The 13,638-nt window shown below is 45.2% G+C and overlaps 1 protein-coding gene across 1 annotated transcript in view; it reads right to left on the bottom strand.

The window, feature by feature from the left end:
* LOC109302857 (WD repeat-containing protein 64-like) overlaps positions 1-13,638 on the bottom strand; it is a 125,282-nt gene that overhangs the window by 24,048 nt on the left and 87,596 nt on the right. Inside the window, exons 17-22 of the mRNA XM_019524755.1 lie at positions 9,104-9,210; positions 8,938-9,017; positions 8,792-8,846; positions 7,231-7,276; positions 6,008-6,067; positions 5,395-5,557 (exon numbers count right to left, since the gene is read on the bottom strand). Coding sequence (XP_019380300.1) covers positions 5,395-5,557; positions 6,008-6,067; positions 7,231-7,276; positions 8,792-8,846; positions 8,938-9,017; positions 9,104-9,210 — 511 coding nt within the window. The remainder of the gene's footprint in view (positions 1-5,394; positions 5,558-6,007; positions 6,068-7,230; positions 7,277-8,791; positions 8,847-8,937; positions 9,018-9,103; positions 9,211-13,638) is intronic.

The following is a 13,638-nucleotide window of genomic DNA, read 5'->3' as shown; positions in this document are numbered from 1 at the left end:
GGGGTGTGAGGGTCCTTATCACATGCACCAAAGTAGCGACATGGAAAGTGCATTCCCTGTTGGCACTAAAGGGCTCATGCTTTTCAACGTCAGAGTGTTTGCAGTTAGCAATGCACGAGCTGCACTTCTATAGAAGCAGAGAAAAGCATGGGACGGAAGGAGGGGATACAGCGTTCTGGCAAGGGCTGGACTTCAGGGGGTTGTTTCAGCCCCATATAGGTATAGGATAAACTAAGGGACAGCTTTTGTTGTCAGAAAGAGTGGGTGAGGGCTTTGTCAGTACCTTTCTATTAAGTATCGATGCGTGATCCTGTAGTTATATAAGAAGCAAGGGTAAGATGTTCATTGAATAACACTGGAGTTTTAAGCAAAGTGAATGAGATGTTGTTTATCATGTGAGTATTATGTAATTTCTTGAAATTGTATTTGTATTCCCTTTGTGAGGCCTCAGGTGGGGTCCTTTTTAAATCTGTTTGGTATTGCCTGTTTTCTAATAAAATGTTACAAAAAAGGCCCTCCGTAAGCCACAAGAATTATCACAGGCCCCAGCCCTGAGCTGCCCCTCTGAAAGCCAGGACCTCCATGTAGGAAGTGCCTCTGGAGCAGTGAATAAGCCAGCTTACAGGGGAGTCAGCTAGGGAAAGTCCAGTTGGAGAGAGGGGCAGGGAGAGAGAGGAGGCATATATATGAGTGACCCAGAGAGATGGCTGGAAGACATGGCAATGCCAGAGCCCCTGGCACTGCCAGCTCTTCTGCTTGCACCTGTGAGGTGTCTGTCACTGTCAAGGCTTCCACCTAGGTTCTAGTTTGGTTCTGTGGAGACTGCAACTGGCAGGTTCCTTCCAATGACAGGTGGGTGGGGGAGTGCCTGCAATGTGAGTAGTGCCTCTTCAGGGTGTCCCTCAGGCAGCAGACAGAGCTACAGGAGGGGTGGTGAGGCTCCAAAGCATCCTCCACCATGAGGACTTCATTGATTCTCTGCTGGAGGAAACTTCTAGGACAGTGGAGGAAGGAATGCCAGACAGCCCTGGAGAAGGAAGACGACATGGACTCCCAGGAAGGTGGAAGCTGGAAGCTTGTGACATAAGCAGAAGTCTTCATCTCCACCTGCAGCAGTTTGCCTAAAGAACAGGTATGGAGCACTAGCAACAGAGGAGGAGCACGTTCCATTGGCCAGGCCAGGAATCCCCAAGGTTGAGAGGATCAAGACCACTGCCACCAAGATGAAGTGACAGGTGGTGGTGGCTGGAGACTCCCTTCTGCAGGGCATGGAGGCATCCATCTGTGGGCCTGACCTGGTGTTTTGGGGGGTCTGCTGTTTGCCCAGAGCCCAGATCAGAGATGTCACTGAAGGATTGCCAAGACACATCTGGCCCTCTGACCACTACCCCATGCTGCTCATCCATTTGGGCACCACTGGATGACACTGAGCAGATCAAGTGACTACAGGGCTCTGGGTGCAAGAGTGAAGGGGACAAGGTCTAATGTGTTTTCTTCAGTCCTTCCAGTCAGGGGGAACGGCCTAGGCATGAGTGGACACTTCCTGCAAATCACTCCATAGCTATGCAGATGGTGTCACTTTGGCTTCTTAGACCACAGAACGTTGTTCCAAGAAGGATTGCTATGAAGAGACAGGATCCACCTGACAAAGAAAGAAAAGAGTATCTTCACAGACAGGCTTGCTAACCTAATGAGGAGGACTTCAAACTAGGTTCTCTGGGAGATGTGGACCAAAGCCCGTGGGGAAATGGGTGACCTAGAGGAAATGCAAGCAGGAGGGGGCAACTGGGGAGGCCTTCTCATTTTTCCTGAGAAAGTAGGGCAATCAACTAGTTACCTCAGGTGTCTGTACATGAATGGACAGAGCAGGGAAAACAAGCAGGAAGAAAGGGAAGTCCTCACACAGTCACAGAACTATGATGTGATTGGAACAACAGAGACTTGGTGGGAGCTCGCGTGACTGGAGGACTCTCATGGATGGGTACAAACTGTTCAGGAAGCACAGGCAGGGGAGAAGAGGACGAGGAGTATCTAAAAGCCATATGATTGTTCAGAGCTCCAGTATGAAACTGGAAATAGGCCTGTTGAAAGTCTCTGGGTTATGGGGGAAAGCAACAAGGGTGATGTTGTGGTAGCGGTCTACTAGAGACCACCAGGCCAGGAGAATGAGGCTTTCTTCAAACAGCTAGCAGAAGTTTCTATATCACAAGACGTGGTTCTCATGTGGGACTTCAAATTACCCCAAAATCTGCTGGGAGGGCAATACAGTAGTGCACGGGTAATCCAGGAAGTTTTTGGAGAGCACTGGGGACAACTTCCTGATGTTGGAGAGGCCAACTAGGAGCCATACTCTTCTTGACTTGCTGCTCAGAAACAGGGAAGAATTGATGGGAAATGTAGTAGTGGATGGCAACTTGGGCGGCAGTGACCATGAAGCGATTGAGTTCAGGATCCTGAGGAAAGAAAGGAAGAAGAGTAGCAGGGTAAGGACCCTGGACTTCAGAAAAGCAGACTTCCACTTACTCAGGCAACTGATGGGCAGGATCCCCTGGGAGGCTAGTATGAGGGGGAAAGGAGTCCAAGAAAGCTGGCTGTACCTTAAAGAAACCTTTCTGAGGTTGCAGGAATGTGTACGGATACACAGGAAGAGTAACAAGCGTGTCAGAAGACCAGCTTGACCTAGCAGGGAAATTTTCAATGAGCTTAACCACAAAAAGGAAAAACTTTCAAAAAGTAGAAACTTGGCAAACAACTGGGGAGGGGTATAAGAGTATTGCTTGGGCATGCAGGGATGAAATCAGGAAGGCCAAAGTGCAACTGAAGTTTCCGCTAGCAAGGGATGTGAAGGGTTTCTACAAGTATGTCAGCAACAAGAGGAAGATAAGGGAAAATGTAGGTCCCTTACTGAATGGTGGAGGCTACCCAGTGGCAGATAATGCAGAAAGTCTTAAGTACTCAACGCCTTTTTTACATCAGTCTTCACAGGTAAGATCAGCTCCCAGACCACTGTACCTGGCAGCATAGTTTGGGGAGGAGGTGAGCAGCCAACAATGGTGAAAGAACAAGTTAGAGAACTGTTTAGAAAAGCCGGACGTGTACAAGTCCATGGAGCCAGATACAACACACCCAAGGGTGCTGAGGGAGTTGGCCAATGTGATAGGTCCTGGATGACTGGAAAAGGTCAAATATAGTGCCCATCTTTAAGAGAGGAAAGGAAGAGGATCTGGGGAACTACAGATCAATCAGCTTCACCTCAGTCCCTGGAAAAATCATGGAACAGGTCCTCAAGGAGACAGTGATGAGGAACAGCATGGATTCACCAAAGGCAAGTCAGGCCTGACCAACCTGATCGCCTTCTTTGATGAAATGACTAGCTCTGGATGCAGAGAGAGCAGTGGACATGAAATATATCTTGACTTTAGCAAGGCTTTTGATATCATCTCCCACAATATTCTTGCAAGCAAGCTAAGGAAGTACAGGTTGGACTGTAAGATGGATAGAAAGCTGGCTGGATCATCAGGCTCAATGTCTAGTTGGCATCTGGTATCAAGTGGAGTGCCCCAGGGACTGGTCTTGGGGCCAGTTTTATTCACTATCTTCACCAACGATCTGGAAGATGAGATGGAGTGCACCCTCAGCAAGATGACATGAAGCTGGGGGAGTAGTAAATATGCTGGAGGGTAGGGCTAGGATTCAGAGAAACCTACACATATTGAAGGATTAGGCCAAAAGAAATATCATGAATTTCAATAAGGACAAATACAAAGTTCTGCATCTAGGACAGAACTATCCCATGCACCGGTACAGGCTAGGGTCTGACTGGCTAAGCAGCAGCTTTGTAGAAAAGGTCCTGGGGGATACAGTGGACAAGCTGGGTATGAATCAACAGTGCTCCTTTGTTACCAAGAAGGCCAACAGCATTCTGGGCTGCATTAGTAGGAGTGTTGCCAGCAAATGAAGGGAAGTGATACTTCCCCTCTATTCAGCACTGGTGAGGCAACATTTGGAGTGCTATGTTCAGTTTTGGGGCCCCCACTACAGAAAGGATGTGGACAAATTGGAAAGAGTCCAGGGGAGGGCAAAAAAAAAAAAAAAAGCGATTAGGGGGCTGGGGCACATGACTTCTGAGGAGAGGCTGAGGGAACTGGGTTTATTTAGTCTGGAGAAGAGAAGGCTAAGAGGGGATTTAATAGCATCCTTCAGCTACCTGAATGGGGGTTGAAAGAGGTGGTAGATGACAGAACAAGCAACAATGCTCTCAAGCTGCAGCAAGGGAAGTTTAGGTTAGCTATTAGGAAAAACTGTCACTAGGAGGATGATGAAGCACTGGAACAGGTTACCCAGAGAGGTTGTGCAATCTCCATCCTTAAAGGTTTGTAAGACCCAGGTAGACAAAGCATTGGCTGGGATGACATAGTTTGGGTGGTCGTGTTTTGAGCAGGGAGCTGGACAAGAATGACTTCCTGAAGTCCCTTCCAACCCTAATTTTCTATGATTTTAAGTAGGATTTCTGTTCCCTCTCCAGCTCTAGCATTTGTACTGTATACAGTGGTAGAGTGTGGAGACCTAGAATGAAATGTATTTCACTGGTCAGCTCTTTGGGACAGAAACCATTTTTGTGTTCTGGATTTATACAGCACTAGCCCAATAGGTTACCATCTATGACTGAGACTTATAGGCACAAGACTTTACTCATGAGCCAAAACTAAATATCTGTTTTGAAATTTTTAGTTATGAAAACTGAAAACTATTATGTTGACTCCTAACAGCCTCCACGAAGTTCATTTATTTGTCCAATTATTAGCATAGCCTTAAAACAACAGAACCTCTGGGTGCCAGTGCCAGGACAATGAAAAAGCAAAATAAAGATGATGCATTTGGCAGGAATGCCATTTTCCTGTTACAGTTGCTGTGGGCAAGTCTCTCAGTGCTTCACTTTCCACATCTGTAAAGATGCTTTAACTTCTCTCTTTCAAGCCATGAGCTCTTCAGGACAAGGACCTTTTCTCACAAGGTGTGGATAGCACGTACCAGATTGCACCACCCTCCCCACAGTTGCATTTTAACATACAATTCAAATCACTATTTAGATTCTTTCAAGAAAGCCAAGATAATGGTTTGCCCCTGGTATCCATTACAGAGTATTATATTTGCTTAGGTACTAAAGATAAGTTAAAGTCACCATTGTTGCACTACTCTCTTACTCTAGCATGCTATCATGCCCTCTCTCTCACAGCTACTGAGATGCCTCCGAGCATAGCTGATGTTCTTAATAAAATTCCTTTTCATGGTAAAGTTGGCTAAAACAAGCTTAATCCATGTCTCTTCAGAAAAGATTAGGCTTAAAAAAGGTTTAGAATTGCTTTCCCTGGAGTCTCCCCAGACAGTACTTGCCTTTTGTGCTAGAACTATCCATGGGAGTTGGGGTGTGAAGTTTGCAGTGTACATGTCCTGAAATCATATTCCAAACAATGATTTCACCATCATAACTGGAAGTAGCAAGAAAGGTAGGTGGACACTGAGCAACACAGAGAATATCTTCCTTGTGGCCGTGGTTCTAAATGAAAATTGAAAGATCCTGTCAAGAGACATTGCTGCTACTTTCTCATTTTTCACCAGGACAGAACCCTAGATGTAAGGACCCTCATTTCTCCAGCCTAGTTTTGTAGTAGCACTGGGTATGAATATCAAGACAACTGAGATTCTTGACTTTTGGACAATATAAAAGGAAAGAGCCTGCTCATAGGTACTTTCCATCCCCTTGTGAGGGTCTACAACTCATGCAGCTTTAATCATTGCCACTCTGTGACACACAGATCTGTCTCCCTACCTAGTTCAGACTCTTCCTGCATCTCTGATACCTCCTTGTGGATGGTGTGGAAATTGTTTTCCCAAATCTGGCATAGTTAACTACTTCTTAGTAAACTCTAATGGTCTATGTTGAGCCCTATGTACCAAGCATCTATTCAACTTCTTGTAATACAGATGAATTGAGGTGGATTCTTACTATGTCATCCTGCCAATAGGGCTGCGGTTTCTGAAAATGATGCAGATCATCTGCTGAATCCTGTATCAGGGAACACAGAAAAAGGGGAGAGGCTTGAGTATTTTCTATACGTTCTCAGGTCAGAAGGGATCTGCTTTTCTCCTGAGGCTTCCAATGAAAGAAGTGTACATGGCACACGAGTCACATGTGCAAAGGCTAAAAGGCCCTAACCTGCAAGTGAGGTTGACTGGAGAACATAAATTCTATTTTCTGAAAAGTTTAAAGGGTTGGGAATAAGTTTTTGTTCTAACCTGAGAATGAAACAGACCTTGTGGAAAAGCGTGCAAGAGAAACACCAAGCCACCCTAGAAAAGAGCCACTACATATTGCACTCAGCTGGGATGTGGCAGAGTCTGCCCCAAATCAGGCTAGTCCTGCATTTCCTACCTCCCAGATGTGTGTCCAAATCACTTGGCTAGTCTAAGCCTATCTGCTCTCGCTCACTCTCTTCCCTTAATGCAAGATTTTCCCACCCCCCAGTTCCATCCCTAGATCTAAAAGAAACCCTTTTCCAATAACTTTATCCAAGGACTAGCATATACAAGATGCAGAAAACACCATTCAGGGCAGGGGCCAGGACCTTGTACCCCATTTCTTCCAGGGCAATACCAAATAATAGAGCCACAGACACTTTGCTCTACACCTGGCTCCATATCCCTTTTCTTGGTTACCCAGTGAGCCAGCTTCAACAAGAAGAATGGAGGGTGCAGTTGTCTCAGCCTACATCATATTCTGGTGGTTAGAGCAGTTTGCTGGGAAGTGGAAGATGTAGGTTCAAACTCACTCTGGAAAACGGAGTGGTGGGGGACAGAAATAGAACTTGGGCCTCCCACTTCCTGCGGAAGTAACTGAAGTGCTGGATTCTTGGGTTGAAAGGCAGGAAGGGACCTTCTTCTCCCTTCTCCAAGCAGCTTCCGTACCTGTTTTTTCCTCAGCCCACACTTCTACGACTTACACATAGTTATGCACCTACTTTGGCAAAATATGGCTGTGTGTGTTCTCTGGTGATCTAATGGAGCTCTTGCAAGCATGCCCAGAAGGAACAATCTAAGGCACATAACTGAGAGACAATGCACAGCTACAATTGGACACCTTTAGGCAAAATAGGATGTGTTTAAAAGGATATTTAAAAGAATCATTTTATAAAATAAACCATCTATTTCAGCTCTAATCTTTCTACTTACAAAATACATACTTATTCTTCTGTCCCATCCAACAGCTATGATATACCTAGAAGAATAAAGTGTTCAGTTTGATATGATCTATATGTTCTATACTAAACATTTTTTTTAAATGAGAGATGACAGATTGTGTTTAAATGTTTTTGTTCTAAAACATTAAGACCACAGGAAAGTTAAACCTAACTGGCTGAAGAGTGTAAATAATCCACTGAGAATGGTTACTATGGAATCACATCATTATTGAGCACAATACAGTGCTTTTCATTTGATGTTGCACAGAGGCAAGCACAGAGGTCCTGGTTTCTAAATGGTGCTGCAACAAAGAATTTAATACGGAGCACTGCATATTGAGTATCAGAACTATGGCACAGATTATTTAGATGTTAGATCATTATCTGACTCATCAAATTACGAGCTGCAAACTAGGGAAAGATGCAGTAGCAGAGGACAGTAAAAGGCTCCTATACACGTGCAGTGAGGGTGCTCCGATGTGCTGTAATCGCAGCGCGTTAGAGCTGACTTGATTAATCAAGTCTGCTGGAGTGTGGTAATTACTGCATTCCAGCCAACTCTAGCATCATGTGCATCAGAATCCCCCTACTGAAAAATGGTGGTGAGGGTGCTTGAACTAAAGCTCATTCATTGAGCTTAATTAAAGTGCCCTGCTGCCATTTTTCAGCACAGAGATGCCAATACATGTGACACTCCAGGTGCTTTAATTAAACACAGCTCTCAGAATGTTTACAGATATGCTCTGGGAGGCGTGGGACATTTTAATGAGCATGGATCACAGAGCCACGCTAATTAAAGTGCCTGGTGCATCACACATATCAGCATTCCTGTGTTGAAAAATGTTGGTGGGGGTGCTTGAACTAGAGCTCAAACAAGCTGGAGTCTGCTGGAGCATGGTAATTATAACGCATTGGAGCAGCCTCCCTGTATGTGTATAGGAGTCCTCGGAGCTGTGCTAATTAAAGTGCCCTCCTCCCCCGCCTCCCAGAGCACATCTATAAATGCCCAAATGTAACATCACTATTAAGTATAAATCCTTCTCAGGGCTCACTTTATCATCTCTAAGGATTCAAAATAAAGGTAGAGTAAGTCTGAAGACTTGGTTCCAAGCCCTTTCACCTTTCAGCAAGCATTTTTCCCTAATGTCCTCGATATCCTCTTGGTTTCCTGTTCAGTGCCCTTGAAGGAAATTCCCCCTGGGTCTGACACGTTCCCTCATTCCTTAATGCAGTCTCTAGCAAGCCATCCCAGATGCTAAGCCCAGTAATCCCTTCCCATCAGGTGCCTTGTCTGAAGATTCTCAGCATATCTGTGCTATGCATTACCTGGGTGCTACATTACAGGGCCCCACTGGCTGCCTATAGCTGTTTGTTTGCACCAGGTTTATTTTTCAGGCTGCAGTATATGCATGTCTGTGTGCAGCTCAGGCCTGACTAATGCTCCAAAAATAAGTTCCTGCAGGAGAGAGGTGGCACTTGCAGTTTCACTTCCCACCCAATCCATCCATCCACTCCCTATGACAAGGTGCACATCAAGCCATGAAGCCACTTACTTGTTTCTATTCACCTCCACGTAGGTACAGTCACAAATTTCATCACATTTGCCTTCTGCAGGGGAAAATAAACCAATGTACATTCTCTTAAATCCTTTGTGTGATATTTTTTGCAGTCTCCCAATATTTTAATTCACCTTGCTTACCCCTTTTCAAGGAATGCAGACAGTGTCCATTGTTGTAATTCCATACTTTCAAGCAGCCATCTCTTCCTCCAGTAACTAACCTAACAGAGGGTTATAATTCAACACCTTTTTTCCACAAGTGCCAACAATCATACATAGAAATCCTTACCCACACATACAAACATACCTTCTTCCATTGTCATCAAAGGTCATACAGGTGATAGCAGCACTTCCATGAGCATCACAAAACTCAAACAAATGCTTTCCTGTTGCAAAATCCCACACTTTAACTACCTTTATTAACAAGCAAACAAACAAACAGTGATTAGAGAAGCACCTGAAAAAGTAGCATAAATTTCCCATTTCACCCATCCATACCCAGCCTTTCCCAACTCATCCTGGGGTTTTAGATGAAAAGTAGAACTGCATGCAGTACAAAAGGAACACATTGCTTAGTTTCCTTCACAGAGATCTTTAACTTTTGCACACGAGCCTTGTACAGCCAAATACCACTATGATGGGTACCAAAGGCTGGATTCATAAGAACTTTGTACTTGAAGACCTAATGAGGCATGTAAGTCCAACATCTAGGCGCTACTGCCACCCACAAAGCCTTCGCATAAAGCTTAAGGTACCCGAAAATGCTCAGTGTCCAAGTGTCTGATGGCAAAGTCCCAGAGGCACCTAAGTGTCTATTGCTAGACATGTGCACAACTGCTGAAGTCCTGCTTGTTTCCACTGAGATTCACTTACTGTACTCATTCTAATCTAAACCAAGTTTCCCCACCCACCTTCCATTTAGCACAGGGAGAAAAAAACCTCATCTTAGATTCAAGTACAAGCCAGGCAAGCAGTTGCTGTGACTCCAGACAGGGCTAAGGTGGCTCATGTCACAGGCAGGGGGTGCAGGGAGTGCGGGGAGCACAGGGAAAAAGCATGGAGAAAGGGGGTGCAGAGCAAGGGAAGCGCAGGGAAGGGGTATGGGGAAGGGATGCAGGATATGGCAGCTCTGGCCCTGAACCTAACCAAAGCTGGAGCCAGAGCTGCCGCTACTGCCTGGCCCAGCTGGGTACTCAGTGACCATGGCAGAGCTAGAGTAGCTGCAAAGGTAAACAGCAAGGGGGAAGGAGAGCAGGCATCAGAGGGGAAGTCACTGTGGGGAGGGGAAGGACAGGCAGCAGGGGGGCCAATAGCCTATACCCCAGCAGCTGCTTTCTCTGTGGCAAAGGTGGGGGGATGAATTTAAGAAGCCCCTCCAATAAGTAGATTCTAGACACAGAAAAAATTTAACAAATATATATGTTTCCATGTCTAAAATACAATAATAATTGAGAGGAGTGGGGCAGGGTGCTTCTTAAATTCAGTACCAGGCAGGTCAACATCTGTCACTTGCAGGAACTAATCCAGTACATGTGCTCAGAGAGCATCTAACCATATTGAAGGCAGCTACAGAAAGTGTGGATGATCCCAGTTTAGCCCCCAAGACTAATGGTTAGGACACTCATCTGGTATAGGAGACCCAGGTTCAAGACACTTCTCTACCCGAGTGGATTTGAACCAACAATTCCCAGGTGACTGAGGAGGGTCTCCCACTTCCTCCTATTGCATCTTTTTTCCTTTGTACTACACACTTAAGTATTCACTGGAGCAGGAACGGGAACTCCCACCTCACTGGGAGTCTTCTAATCATAGCGGTGTCTCTCTCTCTCACCATCTGATCTAAAGTATACAGAACTGTTCCATGAAAGAATGAGCCAATGCCTCCTTGCTTTTTGAAAGGAATAGGAGCCTCAGCTCAAACCAAAGATCATGGCTGTGAACTGCAAGTGGAACGGGGCATCTCCTTGCAATCTAGAATTAGGTACTTAAGTCCCTGAGAGGGACAGTGCTCCAACCCAACCCCTTCCATCAGCTTCTGCATTTTCTTCCTGCATTATACAGAGGAGCCCAGGCATCTAACTTCTGGTTGTGACTTCTACCACATGCCTCCAAATCAGGCATCGAAACATTCAGCTTTGTGGCACTTAAGTCCCTCTTGCATATCTATGGTTAAGATCTAGGCTGTAGACATGGTCAGCGACTGACAGATTACACTGAGTGGTGCAGCCTACGAAACTAGCAAAAGCTTGAGTTATAAATTATATGTACTTAAGCTGGTACGCAATCAATAAGCTTGCATTTAAATCATAAGCAGTAGTCTAGGCAAGTCAAATAAGTATTGGTTCATCAAGCCACTAATATTAGACTAGGCCAAGAACAAATAACTGCATTTTGGAAAAGCATGTAACAGCAGCTAGAAGTGACAATTGATGTTTTGCCTTTTGATAACAAATGAGTTGTATGTAGTCAGCTGGAATACTATCAAAATAATAATGTGTCTGTCTTAACCTGTTTTATTTTGTAACTGGCCTACTCAGCAAAGTAAAAGAAGCAGAACATGGCAAGTAGTATTCCCAGATGGTGAGGGAAAGAGATAAGAGGTCCTCTCACCCAGAACTGTACTTTTCTCAAGGACACAAACCCCAGCTAATTCGCATCCTCCCAGACCACAGGAAAACTGGTTCAGTCCAGTTCTCAAAGTCTCAGTGAAACAAATATTTTAATAAGACCAATTAGAATATTTATTTAAATAACCCACATATACACATTGTGTGTAAATAGGGGGAACCTGGGGAAGACATCAGCAAATGTAAGAATCTGCTGCCAGCCTGCATGCCAGCTTCCTCCCCACTCCTGTATTTCCTCAGCCAGCATAGGTGAGAATCTGTATTATGCTGTTGCAGGTAGCTAGATAGGCATAGAGTAGGGTTGCCAACCCTCCCGGATTGGCCAGGAGTCTACTGAAATTGGCATCCATCTCCCAGTGACTATTGAAAGCAATCCAGGAGACTGATACTGTGAATTGGTTTAACAGTACAATTAATTACATTACTTCATATTCTGGGAAAAAAATCTCCTGGAATAGCTTCTGTCAGAGTTAACAACCCTAGCATAGAGACAAGTGCTTATTCTCATGCTTTGGGATATAAAAATCAATAAAAGGTTGGGTTATAGAAGCATCTCTGCCTTTTTCCAGCTTAGGTGTTAATAATCCTTTACCTGGTAAAAGGGAATGGAGGATCATTGGGAAGATGTTATTGCATCTTGAGTTGATATACAAAAAAGGTAATCATTAAGGAAATTGAATTCTGTGTCTGAGCTTGCAAAGGCCTTATCAAGACAGGCTATAGTCCTGTCTCTCAAAAGACCAAACAATACTGTGTTTTTGGTAACAAAGAAGCCCAATTGTCTGTGTCCTGGACAACGTGGTTGTTCAGCTAAGGTTATATAGCACTATCTGATGCAGTTGCCTGGTTTTATTATTGCTGGTTAAGACAAAGTCTTAGGCCTCATTAGGATGACTGGAAAGATTTAACTGCTGAAACTTCCTGAAAACTTAGAAGAGCTGGGTGGATTGGGAGTTACCAAATGGAACTGAGTGAGCAAAACCAAAGACTTTACGCTTGGTATAGAATAAGACAGTATTAGAATGTGTTTATTCTGAAATGAACAAAACACATGTAGCCTGGTATAAAACAAAATTATATTTGAATGGAATGCATTTAAATGAAGTGAAGAGACATGCATAAATCAATATTTGATTATGCATATGTGGCTTTATATGACTGAATCATGTTGTGAATGACAAGAAAATGAAATGTATAAATACCTGATTTATGTAAGCTGACTTTGGAAATAATGTATTCCTGTGTTATTCCCCACTGCCAGAAGTCTTATCAGGTACTTGACAGTGATTATAGGCTCTTTTAGTAACTAACTCATGACTTGTACTTTTTGTGCTCAAATCTACAGACAAAAGGTTGTGCTGGCTAGTACAATTATCACTTTAAACCATGCCCAAATATACCCATTGTTTGGGAGAGCTAAAAAGAATCATCAGCTCCAAAAAGTTGCAGCACATACTGGGAAAAAGGTTAAGTAATATATGTAAGTTCAAGACTATATATGATGATATAGTTGGGGATGGTCCTTCTTTGAGCAGGGGGCTGGACTAGATCAGTGTTTCTCAACCTGTGGGTTGTGACCCAAAAGTAGGTTACAAGAACATTTGAAATTATCACACACCACAGGTTTCCCCTTGCAGGCTGACAGCCTTCCAGGAACTGCTTGGAGGCAGGGGGGACCACGTGCATCTGCATGCATACACGCATGAGGCTGGCATACAGCCAGGCAGGGTGCATGAAGGTAAGTCTATGGGGAGTGGGGATTGAAAGTCCAGGGCCATGCCTTGGAAGAGACAGTGTGTGTGTGTGGATGTGTGCATGGAGGGAGGGGGTGCCTGCCAGTGCTGGAGGAAGGTACCTGGGCACTGGGTCTGTGAAAGGGTGATAGGGGAGGCACCTGTTTCTCCAGCAGGGGAACAGGGCAGGGGAGCCCTTTAGGGGCAGCAAGGAGCTGCATGGTTAGGCCAGTACCCATGGTCGCAGGGGTGGGGCGGCTGGCAGACGCTGCCCAGGGGGATAGGGGTCCCGGCCTGGCCACCTGGTGTAGCGCAAGAGCCCCAGCCCAAGGCAGGGGATACCGCAGGCCTCCACTCCTCCTCCCTCCAGCCCATGCCAGGACCAGACTTGCTCTGCCACTGCCTGCATGACCCAGAGCCACTGCAGCTCCTGCACTCCAGCCTGGGAGGGACAGAGGGTTGGGGGGGGGGGGGGGGGGGGG

This window comes from Gavialis gangeticus, unplaced genomic scaffold (assembly GCF_001723915.1).
Source record: "Gavialis gangeticus isolate Ggan-Ray unplaced genomic scaffold, GavGan_comp1, whole genome shotgun sequence".
Taxonomy (NCBI): domain Eukaryota; kingdom Metazoa; phylum Chordata; order Crocodylia; family Gavialidae; genus Gavialis; species Gavialis gangeticus.
Note: the sequence above shows the minus strand (reverse complement) of the source record. Positions and strands in the feature narration are given on the sequence as shown.